Source organism: Ruditapes philippinarum, unplaced genomic scaffold, assembly GCF_026571515.1.
Source record: "Ruditapes philippinarum isolate M1 unplaced genomic scaffold, ASM2657151v2 ctg3913_1_1_1_1, whole genome shotgun sequence".
Taxonomy (NCBI): domain Eukaryota; kingdom Metazoa; phylum Mollusca; class Bivalvia; order Venerida; family Veneridae; genus Ruditapes; species Ruditapes philippinarum.
In genome coordinates this window covers 48511-73159 of record NW_026859290.1, presented here as the reverse complement: position 1 = coordinate 73159, position 24649 = coordinate 48511, and the positions used below count along the sequence as shown (strand labels likewise).

The window sequence follows — 24649 nt, the reverse complement described above, 5'->3', positions numbered from 1 at the left end:
CAATCGCTGCATATACAGTTTCCAGATCCAAAGATGTATTGTACATGATGTATTGTACATGTGTACAATGTTACTAAATCTGACATTTAACCTTACTATATCATTAAGATTAGTTTTCCTGAATGTTCAAAAAACGTTGCATGTCTGATAAGTGATTCATTATGAGGGGGCAACGATATGGCATTACATGTTTTTCGATATATTGCAAAATATTCGACCCATATTACAGTATCTATTGCATTACAGATATGAATCTGTGAAAGAGGAGATCCCCCGAGAGCAATGTTAACAAAGCAAATAGATGGCAACTGCAGACTAAGTTTTATTGAGACTGTTCATATCGCGACATACACCTTTACACTTCCTAGCACATGCTTAAGCAGTATTCAATACCAAACTACTTCAAATACTGGAAATAACGATCCCGAATGACAAGAAAAATATAACAAAACTGAGATGAAGTACGATGTAACGTTTTACAGCTGCCATGCACTCGAAAGTTGCTATTGTGAGAATAAAATCTGGAAAAGAAGATACCCAGGGAGCAATGAAAACAGAGAAAACAAAAAGATATTACAGACTCGATTGTATTGAGTCGTTCATGAGAGACAATGTAGTTTGCAACATATCTCAAGATTAAAACTACGATAAAAAATATTGTCATCATTATTTTAAAGTTAAATTTAAGCAAGTTAATACATTTTCGACTTCAAAATATTTTTAACAGTTTAATAATTCATCGACATGGTAAATAACAAAGTCCACTTAGCATTTTTACTACTGAAATTGCTCCCAAACTTTATGTTTATTATCTTATAATAAACAAAGTCGCCCCTACACTGTATTTCCAAGTTTCCTCTGTCATATTAGTGGTGTGCACATTAAACTTTATTGCTGAAATGGATCAACAAAAGTTGGCAACCTTTTATCTTCAGATGTCATGAGTTTGTTATTAAGAAATCAAAAAATTTCAAAATAACACTTAAAAAGCAAAACATGATTCAAGTCATTCAGCTTGATCGAAAATACATGTAACTTCGAGTGATTTTAATCAACGCTACCAAAAACTCCGAATTTAAATGTTGTATCGATACTGTACTGCACTGAAAATATGCCATTCATTGAAAAGGGTACATAAATAGATCTAAACATGAGTCAGAATCTGGAACCAACAATGTTTAGGATCCTGTGAAGAGCGGTCATTGCATATGGAACCAAGAAGAAACTGCGTTTAGTACCTTAAAGCCTATTCTGGTACGGCCTACAATATGAAACGGCATGCACAGAAAATAGTACTTCTCAATTGCAGACGATTTTGTCACGGATGCTGAGAGTTCATACAATATTCAACATTTTCATTTAAGAATCCAATTATTTGCAATGTTTTGTTTGAAATTGTCGTTGAAAGAATGAGTTGATAATTTGTGCTGCGTTGGGACATCTTTACTTCAATGATGGCTGGCGTTATAGACTTGAGTCAGATCTTCTCAGAAAAACATGAAAATGATCGTGCAATAAACATGAACAAGATGAAAAGTAAAGAAAAGTAAGGATTCTTTATGTATATTTTATGTAGTTATATGCTTGCAGTTTAACAATTTAATGTCAATTGTTCATTAATTTTTGTGTTATTTAACGATGTCAACAGTGATAAGATATTTTACTCTTCCAGATTGTTTGAAATTTTGATCTGCTCTGATTAGGAAAAAAATAAACCAAAATGCACTGACCACTACCTGACACCGGGGCCTGACGTCAAATATCCCCTTAATACTTCATTTTAATCTAAAATGTTTTTTATTATATATCGAAGTAGGGTAAGCACTGGTAAGTGTTAGACATCAGGCACCTGTAATGTGTGATGCCAAAATTCGGAATAAAAGTAAACCTAACAATAATTTTAGTAAGGAAATTATAGAATTGGTAAAATCATTAAAATGACTTTATCTTTAATCAGGAAAGGGTCTATTAAGGCAACAAATCAGGGTACTGTACTTTTCATATATTTGTTATCAATTTTTCATGATAATTAAGAAAAAAATTATTATAGGATTTCATGAACAATTTTCAGAGCTCAAAGTGCCAGACAATATTTTGATGTGCCAGAAGCGCCAGTGTTTACAGACATTCCTGATTTTGGTACATTGCTTAACAGTGATGGCAAGAATAGCTTGCTTGACCTACAACCATCACAGTGGATGCCACCTACACAAGCTTCACAAATAGGTTTCCATGTGGTTTGTTATGTATCCTCATAATAAATTAATCCTTGTACAATATTATCAACTAATATTTATACAGTGCTGTATTAATTTACATCTTTTCGTTATAGTTTCTTATTTATTTATCTTTGATAATGATCTAAAACTTTTTACTTAGTGTTGAAGTTTCTTTATGATTTAAAAGTAAGACTAAGTATATTGCTTCATATATCCCATGAAATCATTAATGTAACAATTTCTCTCTATCTTTGTCCTGTAAAATGTTTTTTGAAGATTTTGCTTGAGAATAGGATTAGCTTGTATTACTTGTTTTACAAATGGTTTTGATAGGAAAAAAGGAGACTAGTTATGCAAACAAAACTGTAATAATCATTATCAGTATATATTTCAGGGAGAAAGGATTTAAGCAATACCAGTGGCCAAGCACTATATAGAAAAACTGTATCAGAGAAGTAATGAATTTATTTTTAACATGGATAAAAAATTTCACTGGTTCTCAGTGAATGCCTCTCATCCTGCATGATAAGCTACTTGTCATGCATTATGCACAATTTTCAAGATAATGATTAACTATGCAACTTAAATTTATTGGATGCAGACTGACCAAACTATATTCCTAGCTGCTCTGTTTTAATAATTTGATATCAAAATCTTGGGCAATTCAAAATTCAAATTGTGACTAGACCTTTAAGCTAACTTATCATGTTAAGGTGTGACTTTTCAGGAAGGAAAATAATCCTATCAGTATATACTTACATAATTATATGCCTGTTTCAAAATAATTTTAAGAGATCTCTAATTTGAAACAAATGTAATGAAATGAATATAATTTTGTGATAATTCTCAGGGGCGATTGTGATGATATATTTTTGGGCTCCCAGTTTCCACTTGTTCACAACATCGGATCATCACAAGTTCCAATGTCCACAGAAAGGCAAGTCTGGAATGTTCATTGTTTAGAAGCTGCTTCACAGAGATCAAACCAAGGTCATTCAAAGTCCAACATAAAGAAACAACCAAATAAAACCAGAGTTTATGTTGCACCTAGGACTGGAGAACAAGGTACAGGTTATAAATTGAAATAATTGTTATATAAAACAAACATCTATTTTATTAAGTACATAAATGATCTTAGAATGTCATTTACAGATTTGAAAGCTGATTATTCTTTGATTTCTTTTAAATGAATTTATACGATTCTACAATCCATGAATCATACAAGTCTTTGTTATGTTGAAATGATTGAATATAAAGGCACCAAAATACTCATATTACCAGTAAAGTAGTTGAAATTGTATGCTTGACGATGTCGATATTATGTCTAACTGGTTTTTGATGCTGCCCATAATTTGATTAAGGTGATTTCAATATCAAAATGATGAAGCAGCCAACAATAAACCCAGGTCTGCCTAGCTCAGTACTAGTAAGTGTAATAAGCAAATAATTGGTTACATCACTGTTAAAAGTTTGTAAAGATTATACCCGCATTGGTATTAATGGTCTGAGAATAAATGGTATTTCCTCTAACTGTGAAGTGATGTTGATGACATACCATAATGTTATCATATCATTGCTTAAAATTTTTTACAGTCATTTTTGCTGTAGAATTAGATATTTGAGCTGTAATCAGAGACAAACATTTTTATTTCAGCTGAAAAAAGAAGAAACGGATTGTTTCTATCTAATAGTAACAGAAATAGTTTTCTGAAAATGGGTACCGGTATTCCTCAGCCATCAGATAACAGAGGTAATGCACACTTTGGACACAGTGGTGGACATTCAGGGAGAAAAATAATTTCTCCACTTGTAGCAGAGGTGGAGAATGACAGTCAGGAGGATTTATTTGAGGATTCTATGTCTAATACTGCAAGGTTTGATACCCAAGTTACTGGCAATAGAGGAAGGAAGCAATTAAAGCAGTGCTTAACACCAGCTGGGAGGACACCAAGAGACCAGCTTTACACACCGGGCTTAGTGGCAGGTTTGAGTGTCAACAGTTATTTGATTTACTTTCACAAAAAAATTTAAAACATTTACTTTTTTCAGTTTTATAGATGGTGTTTTTGGACAAAAAAAAAGCAATGAAAGCTAAAATGGTTGGCTGGTTGGTGAAAATCTTCACAAGTTTTAGATTTTTAATATTAAATAATATAATTGGGAATTTTCAAAAGTTTTGTCATTTGGAGAATGCCTAGCTGTCTATAAATCACTGCATGGTTTCATTGTTCCTTTTCTTGAATTAAAAGCGACTTTTCTAAAAGACTCATTACTGTTTGGCCAGTCATTGAAAGGAACACAGAAATTATACTTCAACATTGTAATTTGAATTTTGAAAAAATTGTTTTAAAAAATGTATTTAATATTAATGGAATCTGAATTTGCATACAAATAAATCAATTTTATTTTCAATGGTCTAAAATAATAAAAAGAAAAATATGCTTGCCAACATAATCTGTACTTTTCTATCACACTGAATTCTGAAAATGAAATGAAGATTTTTTTTATATATAATAAGAGCTGTTAGAAATGATAGAAAAAGGCATGAGGCATGAATGGCAAACATAAAATAAATCAAATGAGGCATGAGAATTAGAAGTGGTTAACATTATGTTTACTTTAAAGTTATGAATTGATTAGTTAGCCATAGTATGTACTAAATATAAAACATTATAGTTTTTATATTCAATTTCAGTTCCTCTTGATCAATACAGAATGGGAATAAAACTAAAACCAGTCACTGAAATACATATCCTTTATATTGTAGCGAGTTAGATTGTGAGTAATGCACTGAGGGTCAACTAAGTTGAGGTCTTCAAATATATAATTGTGAAAGTGTACAACTTAATTTATAGATGACAACACTCATGCCTATTGCTGGATTATTTTTCCATTATTGCTGACATGATGATAATAATCATTGATATTTCTTCAGTTAAACTTAGTGTTAGAGCATCAAAATGTGCATTTGTCATGATGTTGTATTAAGAAACTAGGTCTTGACCACAGTAGGGCTGTAACCCATGATCCTTACACTTTAGCTACAAGGCCCTGCCTTTCCTTTTAACATAATGATTATGATCCTTAAAATTTGACTTTGAATACATCTTTTATTTTATTGAATTTGTTTGCAAGACTTGTTATTCTTTTCTTTGAATTCAAATCCAGGGATGCAGGAAACTTATTTATGTAACCTAAAGTTTTCTCATTGACATTTCAAAATATGTATTTATGCTTTGCAACTTAACTTATCGCAGCTGAAAATTACAGAAGAATATTTAACTACGCTCATTTCAACATTGTACAGTCTAAAGTATTTGATGATGTAAGTATTGCACTTTTGCCATTATACCTTTAGTAAGAAGCTCATCGGTTCAAAGCAACAGTACACATTTCTATACACTTATTGCTAAACTTTTCTATGTATTTCATTATTGGGAATCAAGTAGAATCATTTAATTGTTTGATTTTCTCATAGTTTGAAATTTCTTAGTAATTCAGTGTAAGATTTCCATCATCCACTATTGAGTTTGGGGAGTTATATTTGAATATGGAAAAAATAGGCTTACCTGACCCTGCTGAAATTGAAAGTAAGCCTTAAATTTACCACAAATATAGAGCCAGGCCAGCCTGCAAAAATGTGTAAACTTGTAATGGACTGTTCAAAGTTAAAAGCCATTCTGCAAAATTTAGGTTAAAATGTGCTTAACCCATTAAGCAATATACACACCTTTTTCACCCCCCCCCCCTTTTTGTTGTCTCGTTGTCTCAAATGGTGAACAAATGCCTTATTTAGGCCCCCAACACTTGTTTTTGTTTGAGAAATGTTGTTAAAAAAAGTGACCACTTTTTCAGCGCGGCCGCCAACCAAAAGATACATCAGGGGGTTGCCAGAAGGGGGATGTTTCCCCTTCTGTTTGGGGGGGGTTGAAGGGGGGCTATAAATGACCCAGATTGATCATAAGGTAACGTGTAACCAACGCTGAAAAGCATTTCACTCTATCTCAATCAATTGAGAAGTTGCAACACTTTGAAATCAATTTTGATGGAAAAAATCAACGCAAAATAGTGATTTTTGGCAATTTTGAGATGTCCCCTTGTTGCCATGGTAACAGAAAATTTAAGCCTGAGCATGTTGTTGCAAGGGCAATGGTCCAGTCAACATTTGTGCCAAGTTTGATTAGTGTTGAAGCAGTTTTTATAGTATTATAGCAATTTGAACTTGTAACGGGAGACTTTTCAATGAAAACAGCCATTTTTCACAAAATGCTCATGAAGTAATGGGTTAATAATACAGATTTAGATCATTCAAGGAAAAGGAATTCTCACAATTACTCTCATGAAAATGTTGTTGAAAGGTTGAATAAATGCTACAAACTTGCTCTATTATTTCTTTAAGATGACATGGCTAATTCCCCTTAAGTTTCAGTATCACAGAATCAATGGTATTTTACCTTGTAGGTGATGTACACAGACAAATGTTTAGTTTTATGTTCTCCCACTGGGTCTGGAAAGACGGCTGTATTTGAGATGGCTATAGTTAGACTCCTCATCAGATCTGATACAAATTTCAGTAGAAATTTTAAAATAGTTTATAGTAAGTTTATACTTTCATTTACAAAATATACCTTGGCTTACCAATTTCAGTTGTAATTTAATTTTCACTTTATTGTAACTTTCAAGTTAATAAACATCATCAGATTTTAGTTTATGCAGAAAACATAACCAATGTCCCTAAGGCTTACAAAATGTGGTTAGCAAATTTGAAATTGTTTTTCTTTTTTGCAGCATTTATTACAGTGTTATCGCAACTAACATTTCTTTTTAAAGCCTTTTAAAGGTGTTACCTGTCCAACAAGTACCTTTATCAAATTATTACAAAAGATACAGTCTTGTGATTCTGTGATTTCTATGATTTCAAAAATTGCTGAAAAGATGTTCAAGGTGTTATTTTGTCACATTTTTAAGATTCTCTAAGGTTACAAAATTTCTGTAATTATCTTAAGTTTTATACCTTTATATTCCAGTGGCACCTATAAAAGCCCTTTGTAGTGAGAAATTCAGCGACTGGAAGACTAAGTTTGAACCATATGGTTTGAAGATAATGGAACTTACTGGGGACACTGACACTGATGAATTCTATGAGCTTCAGAGTGTTAACATCATTCTTACCACACCAGTATGTCTGAGATATACAATTTTTTTCAATTTTTTTAATTACTTGATCTAAGAAGTGTTATGTTCTCTACTTATCCAATTAAATTCTTGTCTGAAATTACTTAGGATTTCACTGATTGTTTTTTAGCTCACCTGAGCATATGCTCAGGGTGAGCTATTAGGATCACTCTTCGTCCGTTGTCTGTCGTACGTCGTCCGTTGTCCGTTCACACTTTTAAAACGACATCTCCTCTGAAACCATAAGGCAGATCATAATGAAACTTCACAGGGATGTTCCTTGTGTGATGCCTTAACAAAGTTGTTCAAAGAATTCCATTCCATGCAGAACTCTGGTTGCCATGGCAACCAAAAGAAAAAACTTTAAATATCTTCTTCTAAAAAACCCAAAGAGCTAGAGCTTAGATATTTGGCATGAAACATCTTCTAGTGAGTGTCTACCAAGTTTGTTCAAATAAAAGCCCTGGGGTTAAAATTCGCCCCGCCCCAGGGGGTCATTGATTTTCCCTATATGCATATAGTAAAAACTTAAAAAATCTTCTTTTACAGAACCCAAAGAGCTAGAGCTAAGATATTTTGCATGAAACATCTTCTGATGGGTGTCTACCAAGGTTGTTCAAATAAAATTGGCCCCGCCCCAGGGGGTCATTGATTTTCCCAATATGCATATAGTAAAAACTTTAAAAAATTTCTTTTAAAGAATGCAAAGAGCTAGAGCTAAGATATTTAGCATGAAACATGTTCTAATGGATGTCTACCAAGTTCGTTCAAATAAGAGCCCTGGGGTCAAAATTGGCCGCGCCCCGGGGGTTATTCATTTTCCTTATATTTGTATGACAAAAACTTACAAAACCCAACAAGCTAGACCTTAGATTTTTAGCATGAAACATCTTCTAATGGGTGTCTACCAAGTTTGTTCAAATAAAAGCCCTGGGGTTTAAACTGGCCCGCTCCGGGGGCCTATATACAGGTGAGCAACTCTTGTTTTATCTCTTAATGTATGTATCTTAAAACATACATATGAAAGTCCTGAAAAAATTAAACTAAAACTTAAGTCATTTTTAGGCTATTGATTTGATAGATGATTTGAATGTTTTTGATTTTGTTACAGGAGAAATGGGACAGTATGACCAGAAAGTGGAGAGACAATAAAACTGTGATGAATGCCATCTGTCTTTTCCTCATTGATGAAGTATGTGTACCTTAGACTTGTATTCATTTTATTCCTTCTTTTTTTTACTTCTCATAACATCATCTGCTTATTGCATATTTTCATCTGCTGTCTGATTTAAAATCAGGAATTGTTTTTGGTGAAAATAAACATATGAACATGATGTTTATATTCTTATTTTATAGAACTCTAATACACAACAGAGGCAAATTCTTTTATGATATAGCCATGTTGAATAATTTTTAATCGCGAGTCAAGCTGTTATGATTGCTGTATCATTGTTGTCAACATCCTTGTGCAAAAACTTTAATGTTTTCTGCTATTCAAATATTTGAAAATTGTATCAAATTTGATGATGTACAAATAAAAAAATTCTTGTGTAGCATTATTGTTATATTGTATTCTGAAAACAAAGGGGCATTTCTTTGCCCCAGCAGTCTAATGGATAGAAAGTTGTATTTTTTTGTCCTTTCTGTCTGAGCACAGTACACCCCAACACACATAAATAGCTTCCTTTTGGCATAATGACCTCTTAATGACCTTTTCATATCAGATAATATTCATAATCCATGAATTTCACCATAATTAACACATTAATGACAGGTGCATTGTAACGAAATTGTTGATATTAAAGTAGTACTCACTCACAGTTTTCAAGGACTGTTTCATATTTGTATTTATTAATTAATACAGATCCATATATTAAATGACCCTACAAGAGGTTCTGTGGTAGAAGCTGTAGCTAGTAGAATGAAGACGATACAGGCAGCTAGACACAGGTCTAAAGGTACATCAGATCTCCCAGCACTCAGATTTTTAGCTATTTCTGCTACTATCACCAACATAGAGGATGTAAGGAAACTTTTTTTTTGTTCTCTTTATTTCATGTTTCATAAACAAGACTAGCCATTTGAGGTAAATACTTGCCAAACAACAGGAATATAAAATATAAATTTATTTTCTGTAACAGTTGAATAAGCAATGTTATATTGAATTTAAAAAAGTAAAGAAATATGTTTATTAAGAGAAGAAAACAGAAAAAGTTCTCAACCTATCTGTATTCATTTATTAATATATTGATCTTACTATGTTGTTTACAGTTGGCAGAATGGCTTGGACATGGTAAAGTCCCTGCAGTTCATTATAAGTAAGTTTCTAATTACCACCTAATTATTTACTTTTACTTATAATTTATGTGTGTACTGTTTCAGTACATGCCAACACTGCTTTATTATATATCTATAAGCACAAAATCAGTTGACATTACCATTTAATGGGCTATAGTTGCAATCATGATAATGTGCAAGTTAAGTCTTACCAAACTGGCTTGTTTTGTATATTGTAATACATGTACAGTGTTTACTGAAGTCCTTTAACTAATAACAGACAATTCTTTCATGGTAATCTTAAAGTTCGGACATTGTTGTCCTGTGTTTATACTGCCTGACTTCAAGTACAGTTTGATCCTATGCTATTTAACAAAATTACTTGGTCTTTCAGACAAAACTTTTTGAAGGGTTCTCTTGTAACTGTGCTTTACATTTTGCAATTTAAAGAACCAGATTTTTCTGATGACGTGGAATGACGAAATTATTGTATCCTGAACACTCGTAACAGTCTTTCTAAAATCAAATTACTTGCACAGTCTTTGAGAGTGAGTCACCTGTAAGAATTTCCATGACTATAAAAAATGTATTTTATAGCCCTTTTCAGCTAAAGGATGAGCAATTATAATAATAAATAAATTGCCGTCAAAGCTTCAGTGGAATCAAATATTTGGAGACACTGCTAAAAATATTGCCAGACTGTACAATTTCATTATCTGCTGGTTCATGATTTCTATTTTATTTTTCTCTCAGAATGGATGACAGTGTTCGGCCAGTAAGGCTGAGGAAGGTTGTTCTGGGATACCACTTTGCTGAGAACAAGCAGTCAGAATTTCAGTTTGATATATCCCTCAGTTATAAACTTGCTGCTGTTATAAATACTTATAGTGATAGTAAACCTGTTCTGATCGTGAGTATATTGATAAAATGACATTTACCTTGCTGTTTAATGTCCAGGGTGCCCATATTCCTGGAAAATGCCTTAAAATATCTCTCTATTTCAAGAGTATTTCCATAAGCTATTAGCTTCCTATGCAATCAACCTAAAATAAATTATGCATAAACCAATATCACTCTATGTTAGAAATATTGAGGATTTTAAAAACTGAAAACTTTTTGTAAATATATCAAGGAATTAACAATTTTATATTTTGATCATGGAATGTTAAGAATTATCCTTAAAATGTTTTAAAGAGAAGTAATGATAAAAATTTAATGCATATATCAATTAATCTATTAGGTTATTACCAAAGGTATCAATTATATTTTGAATGGAAACGAATACTCTTTCGAGTACAAAACAGATACTACATCAGAATTAAAACATTGATGTTTTATTCTATACATACAATAGAAAACTGATGTTTGCTATTTTTTCATTGAAATTGATTGGGATGCTGGAAATAGAAATTTTACAGTTTTTGTACAAATCTTTGATATTTGTAGGACAGTGATGTGGAATGGATAAATGCTAACATTAGTTTAGTTCAAGCATATTGTTATTTCTAATAGCATACCTTGGTTTCAGTTTTGTGCAACAAGAAAGAGTTCCATGCAAGGTGCGGAGATACTCAGTAAAGATGTTAAAAGTTTATATGTCAGAAATTCAGAGCACAGACTTGCATTACAGAACATGTCATTCCATATCAAAGACTCTAAACTGAGAGGTTAGTTTATCTATTACACCATGTGAAGTTAATAATCGAATCTTTTACAGCAAACTTGCCTGTTATAGAATGACATTTTATGGTATTTGCACATAGTCTATTGGCCTTTGCTCAGTCATAGTATACAAAATGTATTGGCCTATTTCAAAATTATATGAATCTATTGGCCTTTGCACAGTCATAGTATATTGGCCTATTTGAAAATCATTCCTTTAATACTATATTTAAATTTAATACTTGTTCTGTTGAATTTTCTGTTAGTATTATGGTTATAAGAAAACAAGTATTTGAAGTTGGCATGGTTCTTTTAAAATGTTTCTTCTTACTAATACATAAGTTTGAAACAAAACCCATTTTGAAGTTGGACACAAAGGAAAATCTACTGGATTATGATAATTTAGCTATTTCTGTTGATAAACTGAAATTTATCAATGACATTCGAAAGTTATATTAAACTTTTTGAGGCATTGCTTTTGTGTCTTGTGCATTGAGAGTGATACAAATGATCATTATATTCATGAGGGCATGGTTACAGCTTATGAAAGATCTGTTTTAGTTAAACTCTTGTTAATTAATCTCAATTGAGAAGAAAATAATTCGGAAAACGGAAGATATCTCAAAAGCAATAAAATCTACAAAATTACAAGAATATTGACACAGGTATGATTTAGTTTTTACTTGAGGGATTATGGAAAGCTTGAGGCTTATCTGAACCACTACTGAGTATGTTCCTGGGATAACTATATAAAACCATTGATGTGTTATTTGAGAAAACATAGTTGTGACCCTGCAGTAGGGCTCATTTTCACAATCTCTGGGTTTTGAGGCAGACACCTTAACTTCTACGCCACTGCTTCTCTGTTTTTATGTCATTCATGGAAAGTCACCTTGTTTTTGATGCAGGCTTCAGTAAAATTCAATTTTAAACCTGTACCCTATTGTCTATAGAACTTGTGGAATTTTAGATTTGGTTGTGAAGGGGATAGGGTACCATCATGCAGGGATGGATGTTCAGGATAGAAAACTTATTGAAGAAACCTTTGCAAAAGGAGAATTACCAGTTCTGGGTGAGATTTTGTGCTTTGTGTTTGTTTTTGTTTTGCTTTGATAAAGAATTGGATATAGAACAGAATATAATTTTTTACATGTGTAAGATGTTCACTCAATAACATTTTTAAATAGTTTATGAATTATATATTGAATTCTGTAAAGGAAGATATTTCATTACAAATAAATTAGTGTACAGTCAAAAACTAATCACTATTTTTGGCTGATCTAGGATTTAGGCAAATAGCTTTTGTATGTTCATATATTATTCTTTGAAGACATCTGAAACCTTGGCAATAAGATCTTCATTCTGTATGCTTATGTCTTCATACACCAGCTTAAGATACTTAAGGAAGAAAACTTCTTTTAAAAAAAATTTAAGTATAAAGCTTAGGATATTTGAAATTATTTCACAATGTAGTCATCATTCATTTGTGACGAGGCATTTGTTTTGATATACATAATCACATCATGATTTTGAATATTTATTTCAAGTGGCCACCAGTACCCTAGCCATGGGTGTGAATCTCCCTGCTCATCTTGTAATAATCAAATCAACTATGTACTACAACATGGGCTCACACCAGGAGTACCCTGATACCCAGGTGCTGCAGATGATAGGTCGGGCTGGCAGACCACAGTTTGATACAAGTGCCACTGCTGTTATCATGACAAAAAACTCAACCAAGGTTTGAATCTTGTATATATTTTCTTTTATCGAACAAGTCTGTACTGGTGTCATAAGAAGAATCAGGCCATAACTATGGTAGGGCTTAAATCCACATTCTCTTTGTTGAGAGGCAGACACCTTAACCAATCTTTCCCCATGGAATAAAAAAAATCTTTATAGCTTCACCTCTCTTATGCAAAAATATCCTTGTTTCTTTGTCTTTATTTTGTGAGAAATATATTTTGGTTTACTTACCGACTTAATAGAGTAACAAACTGAAAAAAAATGTTTATTTTGTAATTTTCATTAGAAAACCCTGTAAAATTGTTTTAATTTTATATATAGATGAAGTATGAGAATTTGTTGAATGGTACACAGTTGATAGAGAGCAGTCTACATAAGAACCTGGTTGAACATTTGAATGCTGAGATAGTCCTCAACACTATTACTGATATCTCTGTGGCTGTAGAATGGCTCAAATATACTTTCCTGTATATTAGAGTCATGAAAAATCCTACATACTATGGTAATTTCTGTGATTTTCATTATAACATCCAGCAATTTTTTCATTTGGGTTGAACAAGCCAGAACAATCGACAGCTTCAGTTGTTTGGCATCAGCATCTGACTGATCATCAATTTTGAAACATAGTCAAAATAACTACAGTTGACTCTTGGTAACTCGAAATCCAAGGGACTGGGCATTTTACTTCGAGAGAAACGGAGTTCGAGTAATGTGGATCTGCCGCCATTACCTTGATATTCGTACATGTGTATAGATGTATGTGCAAAGACGTAGGTTTGTTATTGTTGATAGTTGAAATGATGGTGTTTCACTTACAACTACAAATTATAAATGAACAAAAATATATTATTCAAAATTTAATACATGTATATTAATAGTGAAACATAAACCAATGACATAAATGCAAGTTTGCCAGTATTCATCAGTAAAGCACATGTTTTTATAAGCACTCATGACAATTCATTACAATAAAAGTACAATAACATTTATTTCAACAACAATTTATCTAATATTTGAAGTGAATTGATCATCTGACGAAAACGAAAGTGGCAACTATCGTGAACCGGAAGTACATATTAATGTATGCAATATGACGGAACATTAATTATACAAATGTCATTTACGTTGGTAACACACAATTAAGTCCGATTAAAGCCACTTTCACGACGTGTTAATAATCCTTGATGACCAGCAATTAAAATTACTATGAAACGTGTGAATCACAATTGACAACATCTCACCTTGATGTCGCCATCGGCTGTTTTCACACTTCGACTAATTGAGATGAAAACATGTTGAACTTTAATTAACGGGACCAAATTTTCTTTTCGACTAAACAGGAGTCTCGGTAAGTCAAAATTTGACCTAAGCGGAGTTAAAATACAAAGATAAAGAAGGAAATTTGACGGGACTTTAGAAATTCTTCGACAAACGCGGAATTTTGAGTAAAACGATTTTGACTTATTGAGAGTCAACTGTATTGAGAGTCAACTGTATTTGAAATTATTTTATTTAGTGTTCACTGTTACTAGAATAAAACATATTAATTTCTGAAGTCAATTAACCTGAAATGTGAACTACTGCCTAAATTAGATGCAATATATAGACAATTATTGTTTGTCAGTTGTTAAAACTCCTGATTTAGTACTGAAGTGTCGGTGAGACTGTACACAATAGTAGTGAGTTAAATTAATCATCTTTAAAAAAATGTTCCAGGAATGCCAAGTGGTCTTACAAGGCAGTCAATTGAGAAAAGATTACAAGGTAAGGCTTGATAACATGTTACTCTCTTAATATTTCTTTTTCAGACCTAGATAATCGGAAATCTATAATTAAATCCTTTTTATTTAATCATTCTATTATTGTGTCTTTAAAACTTAGACTGATGGAAGCAACAGATTGTACTATTTGGAACAGTCCAGGCCAATATAATGGTCTGGACTGTCCACTATTTAGTCAGTACACATTTTAAAGTTTTACCTGAAAATGATGGTTTTGTCCAGATTGAATAGTGGACCAGTCCATTTAAGGTACATATTGTGGTCAGGGTTAAGGAATTATTTTAAAATTTTATACAAAAAAAATAATGTAACAAATTTTATGTTTTAGTATGAAATAACTGGGTTCACATAAATTATTTTAAACAGTTTCAAACAAGATTTCCTAATGCATTTTGTTGTGTGTAATTATAAAATAAGCCTATGTGAGATGGGGGAGGCTTTTGTTCAAATTTTCTTATTTAACAACATTTATTGCATGAAAGTTTCAAACTAGAGTTTGGCTTGCACAATATATCTATATTTTTATTGCATTTAATTAAACATTGTTACAGATTTGTGTATGAAGAGTTTAAATCAGTTGAATAAGCTTAGCCTTATACAGATGAATGAAGAGAACATGGATGTTAGACCCACAGGTAGTTTTACACCTTTAGATTTCCCTCTTGTTGCTGAGGTACTCCTTTAAGTATTAATGCATAAGAATTGCAGCCACCGTTTATCCCTGCATGATACAAGAAGTAGAGGTGACTAAATGAGTTCACTTTATTGGAGTCTATGCATCTCTTACTTACTTAGATGTGAGGTGACTTTGACCCTTGTTTTGCTTTTAGTTTGTAACAGCCGAAGTTAGGCAAAATCATCTTACCTGCTTTGGCAACATATGACCTAAATTGTGTTGGTGCTCCTTAAAATCAAACAAACACACAACAGACAATTTGCAGGTATAGTTTTCAACCCAGCAGATATATGCAGACTTTTAGTGTGTATTTTTAAACACATTGTCACACTTGTTTACAATGAAGTTAATCAGAAATGGTACATGTATGTTGTCAACATAATTTGCTAAACAGAGTTTAAGCTTTTGCTGGACTATTCCAGTATGCTTGGCATGTATCAAGAGTGAAATAAGGTAAGGTGTGTCAGGTGCCTTTGTAAAAACTGACTCAGAAGAATCATAAAATTACTTATTATCACTATCTTTGAATTAAATCTGTTATGAAACTTTTGTCATTTATACATCATACATGTTCTAGCTAACATTTAGTGCATGTCGCTTAAGATCTCATGAAGAACTGTAGTAAGTTCAGTTCTAAAGAATTTTGTGTTTCTGTAGTGTGAGCTATCTTTTCAGACTAAATGTTGTGTCATAGAAATGTATATCCCTTTTCTTTTACCTAGAGAGTGGTCGTTTGATGGCAAGATACTGTATATCTTACAAGACTGCTGAACTTTTTCTAGCATTCAAGGGAGATGAATCTTTACAAGATATGGTTGGTATTGCTTAAAAGATTTGACACCATTGTTCACAAAATAAAATTCATATGTCTCATCAATTATTTTGTCATCCCAGTTTTCAATTTTACTTATATATTTTGACTCTGAAAATATTTGTAGCATCTCTATAAATGTACTTCAGTCATGGCATTTCCTTTCATATGTAATGTTGCTATGTTGCTGTTACTTGAGGTTTATTGTACAAATTAATTACCCTATCCTTCATTTTTTTCTGTGATGTGTATATCTGAGTTTTTTATGAGTTTTATTATGATAGTTTGCAAAGCCTAATTAACCCTATCAAAATATGAGGACTTTCTTGATGATGCATTTTATTTATAAAGTAACTTATTTAGATAACTTTTCAACAGTTCTTGTTTGTTTTTCTAGCTAAGTATAATCAGTAAATGCCAGGAGTTCGATGACATTAAATTGAGGAATAATGAGAAGAAAACATTAAATACTCTAAATAAAGACAAGAACAGAATCACTATAAGGTACTTGTCTTCATTTGTATGCCTCATTTACTCTTTTTATGTCCAAAAAGTATAGAATTTTAGAGTTGGATATGTTTGAATTATATCAGTGACTCACTATTAGGTATAAATTTTCCATTGTAAACCTTGCTTTTTGTGTCAAAATAGTAGAGAGAGAATTCTAGAATTGAAGAGGCATGTTTTTCTGCATTTGGATTTTGGTAATGAAGCATCAATACAAAGTTTATGTCTAATTTTGCAGTCAACAGCAAAGCTAAACAACTAAAACATGTATGTTTGTCTTTATAAGTGTTTCAAATGGTTTTATAAACAAAAAATCCATTCTGTTATGCTGATTATTGATGACATATTGAAGAAAAATGTTTTAAAAAGAATATAAAAAAGCTCCCAATAAATGGTTATGTTTATTAAATTTCAAAATAGTATGTGATGTTATTTTTGCCAGATATCCAATGACTGGGAAAATAAAGACAACTGATATGAAGGTGAACTGGTATGTTCATTAATTTTATTATGGTAACAATATATGCATTAATTTTGTTCTAGTTACAAAACCAGAATTAAATGAAGAATACATTAACATTTAGGGGGCATATTTTGGACATCAGATGCTATGACCTTAAGTAAATAGTAGTAAATGCAATGGACTTTTCTTGCCAAATATAGCAGGGGTATTGGGTATTATTTGTAGTGGGGGGGGGATGGGGCGAGTCACAAGCGATTAAGCTTTATTCAAATAATGCAGAATCAAGTGACAGTCATTTTATTTTTTCCTGAAGAGTGTCTGAGGGTAACTTAATTATGGTTTTAGTTTTGTTTGTTTTCTGCACAAAACATATGTTTATTAGTTTGAAAATTATCATTATCTTTTCAAAATAAATTTTGGTAAAGATATGTAAAATGTTAAGAAATTTTGTTGAAATGGTATTGCGTTCTTTTGTTTATGACAGTTTAATCCAGGCAACATTTGGAAGTCTTCTGATCCAAGATTTTGCCTTGCAACAAGATACAAACAGAATATTCAGGGCAGGAATTCGAGTCACGAGGTGTAAGTTGTCAATACTTTTATATCTTTCCATTATTTATCTAGTTTTAATTCAAAATTTACATAAATTATCATCATAATCAAGACATAGATTAAGAATCTAACATCTGCTGCCAGGACAGACTGAAAACAGTTTAGATTGAGGGTAACTGTTAATGGTAGAAATGAGGCTTGGTTTCTGTTGACATTTACTCAAAAGCTGGATATTTCTGTCAGTAAAACAGCTGGTGTTTGATTCTTTTTCTTGCATATTACATATGAATTATACTTCAAAAGGAAAGTACTAAAACTAATACTTTTATTTAGCACTTTTATAGTAGAGAATTAATTTACAACTGTTTTTATAACCGAAGCAATATGAAAAATAGGGATGGAAATTCATTGATTTCCTTTGATCAAAATTTATTGCTCATATAATGAAAAATATAATCATAAATTGGTTTAAAAATTATGGGATAACTCAAATAGTATTCAAGCTAGCATGAGAATACTTGGTAGTTATGTGAATATGTGACAATACTTCAATTATTTTAGATACAATCATGCCCTATGTTTTATGAAGATGAGACTTTTTACAGGTTTGGTGGAGTTTCTTTCACAGAAGAGTCAATTTAAGTGTTTGCTGAGTGCCCTGTTACTGTGTAAAAGTTTTAAAGCAAGACTGTGGGAAGATTCCAAGTATGTCAGTAAACAGCTTGATGGAATAGGTAATTAAAATTAATTAATAAACTAACATATTTAAAGGAAGGCTTAATTTTATAGCAGCACCACTGTCATTTTGTAATAATGTTCAATGATTGGTGTAACATCTTTGAGTTATACCTGGAATTTGATGAAATTTATAAATGCATTATTGTGTGTTCTTGAAACCAGGGGGTTATTGTTATATTAACACATTTTTAAGACCGGAGAGTACATGCAGTGATTCAGATTTGATAAGTTCTTTCCTAATGGAAAAAAAGTTCAGGTAATTTGTCCTAAATCACAGAAAAAACTTGGACATTTTTTTATCTCTTACAAAGATATAAGGTGGGCTGGTATAAAAATTTGAACATTTAATTCACACAGTCTTAACCCTTTCCCCCATGAGCATATTGTGAAAAATGGCCGTTTTCACTGAAAAGCCTCCTGTTACAAGTTCAAACTGCTATAAAACTATGAAAAATGCTTCAATACTAATCAAACTTGGCACAAATGTTGACTGGACCATTGCCTTTGCAACGACATGCTCAGTCTTAAATTTCCTGTTACCATGGCAACGAGGGGACATCTCAAAATTGCCAAAAATCACTATTTTGCCTCGTTTTTTTCCATCAAAATTTATTTCAAAGTGCTGCAACTTCTCAAGGGATTGAGATAGAGTCAAAGACTTTTCAGCGTTGGTTACACGTTACATTATGATCGACCTGGGGTCATTTTTAGCCTCTCACAAGTCCAAAATTTTCTTGGCGATGAGGGGGACTCCGCCCACCTTCAAACTCCCCTAACAGAAGGGGGCACATCCCCCTTTTGGCAACCCCCTTATGTATCTTTTAGATGGGGGCGGCGCCGAAAAATTGCTCAAATTTTTTAGCAACATTTCTCAAACGAAAACATGTATTTGGGGCCCGAATAGGACATATTTTCACTCTTTGGGGCCTAAAAAAAGGGGGGGGGGGTCGAAAGTGCGTTGTTTCGCGTATATATGTGGTAAAGGGTTAAACTAGCGTAATTCTGACAAAAAGATAAACAAAATTTTTAAATGATGATATTCATCAGTCATATTTTCTGAAGGACAGTAATTTTCCCACCCCGATGGGCATAGCAAGTTTATATTTTCTCCATCATCTGTGACTTTTATCAGCCATGGGCTGACGTGCCAACCCAGTCTGAATCACTGGTACAATTTATATTACCACCTTCAGTAGTGAAGCGCATTATATGTATAGATCGTGTAGTATGAAGTGACCACTCAGATGTCTAAAAGTTTCTTATCATTGCTTAGAAAAACAAATATTCTCTTTGTGTGATATGCTTAAGAGGACAATAATGGCATAAACATTGTGAATTGCGAATATTTTCAGGTCCTACATTGTCAACAGCACTTGTCAATGCTGGTTTGACAACTTTTGAGAAATTGGAAGAGAAGGATCCAAGAGAGATAGAACTGGTTTGTTCTACATTGTAACATAGCTTACTCGTTAATAGAGAAATCATTGATTATACTTTAGTCTGTGTGTATGACAATTTTTTTATTAATCTTATTAATATAATTTTAGGTGACTTTTATTAAATATTTTCTTTGAATGTTCTATTATTCAGGGACATTGTGTTTTGTTTTTATTTTATTATGCCCCAACTTCAAAGAAGAGGGGGTATATTGCTTCTATTTGTCGGTCTGTTGGTCCGTCGGTCCGTAGACCAAATGGTTTCAGAGTGATAACTAAAGAACCCTTAGGCGTAGGAACTTCAAACTTAAAACGGTGATTGGTCATGACCAGTAGATGACCCCTATTGATTTTGGGGTCAAGGGGTCAAAGGTCAAGGTCACATTGACCTTGTAGGTAAAAACGGTTTCCGATCAATAACTAAAGAACGCTTAGGCCTAGGAACTTCAAACTTGGTATGGTGATTGGTCATGACCAGTAGATGACCCCTATTGATTTTGGGATCAAGGGGTCAAAGGTCAAGGTTTCATTGACCTTGTAGGTAAAAACGGTTTCCGATCAATAACTAAAGAACGCTTAGGCCTAGGAACTTCAAACTTGGTATGGTTATTGTTCATGACCAGTAGATGACCCCTATTGATTTTATGGTCAAAGGTCAAGGTCACATTGACATTGTAGGTGAAAACGGTTTCCGATCAATAACTTCAAAACGCTTAGGCCTAGGAACTTCAAACTTGGTTTGATGATTGGTCATGACCAGCAGATGAACCCTATTGATTTTTGGGTCAAGGGGTCAAAGGTCAAGGTCACATTGACTTGAAGTTAAAAATGGTTTCCACTCTTAACCTAAAGGACGCTTAGGCCTAGGAACTTCAAACTTGGAATGATGACTGGTCATGACCAGTAGAGGACCCCTATTGATTTTTTAGGGTCAAAGGTCAAGGTCAAATTGACCTTGTAAGTAAAAACGGTTTCAGATTAATAATTAAAGAATGCTTAGGTCTAGGAACTTCAAACTTTATATGATGATTGGTCATGACCAGTAGGTGACCTCTATTGATTTTGGGGTCAAAGGTCAATGTCACATTCACCTTGTAAGTAAAAACGATTTCCGATCAATAACTAAAGAACACTTAGGCCTAGGAACTTCAAACTTTATATGATGATTGGTCATGACCAGTAGATGACCCCTATTGATTTTGGGGTCAAGGGGTCAGTGTCAAATTGACCTTGTACTTTAAGATGGTTTCTGACCAATAACTCAACAAGTCAAGTTGCCTTGGTTGATATTTTTATATTAAACTAAAAATGCTTTTGGTATACACATTTGAAGGTCTTATGTAATATAACAACTTGGCTGTCATTAATGAGGCCTACATGATTCATAAAATTTATGCATATTTTATTTGGTAAGATTTGTAATAACTTAAATTGCTGCACACAACCTATGGGGTCACAATAATTATTACCTTGTGACTAGTCATGACCAGTAGATAACCCTTATTAATTTTTTGTTCACTGGGTCAGAAGTCATGCATAATAACCTGATCACATGACTAACTAGCTACCATAGTGGGGCATACATGTTTTACAAACATATCTTGTTTTGTTTTGATTTAATATGAAAATGTTGTATTTTATACATGTTGTTCTTTTTGTTCAAATTTCAACAAAAAAAACTATTTTCTTACAGATTGTAAACAGACACCCACCATTTGGTAACCAAGTTAAAGATAACATTGCAAAGCTTCCCAAGTATGAACTTGTAATTGAACAGGTAAAACATATCTATATACGGCACTTTGTTAGTGATTCTTATGTGCAAGATCTTTGTCATAATAATGAAAAAGATTATAGTGTCACTAGACAAATTTATGTAAAACAAGCTTACCTGAGCTTACTTGAAATGGAAAAATATGTAAAAAGTAACTATAGTACAGAATTAATTTGAAAGTAGATTTTTTTGTGTGATTCTTGCCCAGGTTTGTGTTAAAAAGTGTTTAAATGCTTTTCAATTTTGAATCATTTTCCATAATACATTTAAAATGATTATTCTGGAAAACTGGAGTGAGCAAAATTTAATGATCTTAAACCCTTGTACATGAGTTTAAAGTCTGCACATTCATATCTGAAATTTTGCTCATGAGTTTAAAGTCTGCACTGATGATCCATATCTAAAAAATTTTCACATGAGTATCCAAGTTTATAATATAAGTCTTTATCGTATGAAGTTTCTTTTTATTACATGATAATGTAAAGAAGAATGACAAATTCACTGTTTGGCATGCCTTTTTTAAAAAAAAAACTTATTATCACTTATTGCCTACATAGCATTGAATAAAGTGATGATGTTATATCTGTAATTGAATGTTTGTAATATTATTTACTAATATAAATAAAAAGTTGTTGTAAAAATTCATTGAAAACAAGTGACACCATCACATGTTATAAATTATAATGGATGCTGTTTTGTGTGTTTGAAACAGGTGATGAGGTACAGTGTAAATACAGCAGATATTGTTATCACCCTCCAGATAACAAATAGAGAGGCATTGACCAATAGTACAGGCCATACATGTACATTGCTTGTTGGAGATGCCGATAATAAAGTGATATTTAAACAGAGAATAATGTAAGATTTCAGATTTTAAAGTTTAAATTATTCTCGCGAAGCACTTTTAGAATCTGTCCGCAGCAAAATCAGTGCTTCATAATCCTAACCCTAACCCTGTAGCCTTTACCCATAACACTAACTCAAAACCATAACACTAGCCTTAACCCATAACACTAACCCTTACCCACAACATTAACCCTAGAAGTAATCTGAGTGATTATTAGAGAAACATAAACTATAAATATTCAGGAAATAATATTGTGTAAAATGTAAAAAATAGCTGCAGACATATTGTAAAGTCTAGCCATTTTCTCTTCTTTTTTTTTTTGTGCTTTGAAATTGTGTACAATTTTTTCAAAGTGTGAAATGTAGCCATGTTTTTCTGCTTCCCTGTTTTATTTGTAAGATGATTACAGTATTATAGTAATAATCATGAATACTACAATGTATTTAAAAGGCATATGTTAGGGTGTATTGGATTTGCTCTGCATTGAACTGGAACTTTCGAAATGGATTTCTACATAACAATACTTAAACTAAGCTTCCACCAGTAAAGAGCCTCACAGCCTGGTCAGTCAGTATGGAAGTGCAAGTCGCCCTTGCTCTATGCTGGTGGCAGGGGCTAATCACTTACATTTCCATTGGGATAAATGGGTAAAAGCCTGAAGTCAAAATAAAAGTTGTATAGAAATAATACTTGTATATGATCAAGATATTTTTGAATATCATTAGAATATTGGAGGCTTAGATATCAAAATTTCTTCTACTCAGGGATGCTCTGTTGTTGAAAGAGATATGTTGGACTAAGAAACTGGAGGTGAAGAGGGCAGATAAAGGACCAGACTTGTCTGTACATTATATCAGCCAAGACTGGGGTGAGATGTTTACATCTAGTTAACTAACTAAAGTAATGAATTCTATTTTCCTAAATAATCTCTTAACATGAGCTGCGTGAAATTTCATTTCTTGACTTTGACATACAAAATATTCTATAATGACAAGGTCACATAATTATGTTGTCTGTATTGGTCAATGTTAAGGTACTTTAATTATAACAAGGAGGAAAATTCTGAGAATGTTTTATCTTAAGTATATTGAGTTTGTATTGATTTGCTTTGATAATGATTGGTCAATATCTCATTTATTAATATATAATAAAAAGATTTATTTTACATCCTGACAGTGGGACTAGATGTTGAGTGTACATACACACCAAACTACCTTGGAGGTAATAGAATGACCTCATCGAACATTGGAAACCAACAGGTGAATGTTTTAAAGTCTTTAAATATGATGTATACAGCTTAAGAAATTCTTTTTCATTCCATGAATATTAGATTTTAAATGTTAGTTCAATACACTTGTGTTTAACATATTTCTTGACAGAAATGCTGTGAAAAATATGCTTATTAGCATATTAACATGATTTGAATGTCATATTTGATAAGAAAAAAGACTGTCAATATGCTAACAAATTGCAACTTACTTGTAGCTTTTACTAGATCTGAATAAAGCTTTGTGACCATATGTAAAGATATGTTAAGATTGATTACCATACAAAGTTAAAATTATAATTATGAAAATAAAGTTCACATTTATCATTATTTATCGATAAATTTAAACATTCGTACTCAGACAAAAGGAGAAGTTAACCCAGGCAACATGTCACTTTCCAACAACCAGCCTTGTCTGCATACATGCCATAACAAGCAGATGTGTGCCCATGAATGCTGCAAGAATGGGGTGTCATCAAAACGTAGAAATACTGCCAACCAGGCTACTCCTAAACCAGCATCAACAAAACAAGTGGCCAGCCATTTACAGGAACTTAAGAACAGAGCAGCAACATTACCCTCTACACCATCCGTAAACAAGAGAATTAGATTAGAGGTATTCACTAGGTTATTTAACCATTACTTTGCTGGAATGGAAAATGATCAGCATTTGCCACCAGTATTGAGCCAGACCATTGTTTATATCTGTGCAGTCTGA

The 24649-nt window shown here is 32.5% G+C and overlaps 1 protein-coding gene across 1 annotated transcript; it reads left to right on the top strand.

The window, feature by feature from the left end:
• Positions 1-929: 929 nt before the first annotated feature.
• Positions 930-24649, top strand: LOC132755965 (probable ATP-dependent DNA helicase HFM1). Its single transcript, XM_060746907.1, has 30 exons — positions 930-1546; positions 2072-2226; positions 2614-2674; positions 3070-3284; positions 3874-4203; positions 4915-4989; positions 5477-5544; positions 6681-6816; positions 7247-7398; positions 8506-8586; positions 9259-9417; positions 9666-9712; positions 10425-10581; positions 11200-11338; positions 12304-12405; positions 12881-13074; positions 13401-13581; positions 14796-14843; positions 15412-15495; positions 16259-16350; positions 16745-16851; positions 17297-17344; positions 17802-17899; positions 18475-18603; positions 19960-20045; positions 21737-21820; positions 22530-22675; positions 23429-23532; positions 23841-23923; positions 24293-24649. Exons 1-30 carry the CDS (start codon positions 1452-1454, stop codon positions 24647-24649), a joined length of 3813 nt encoding a protein of 1270 aa, XP_060602890.1. The 5' UTR covers positions 930-1451.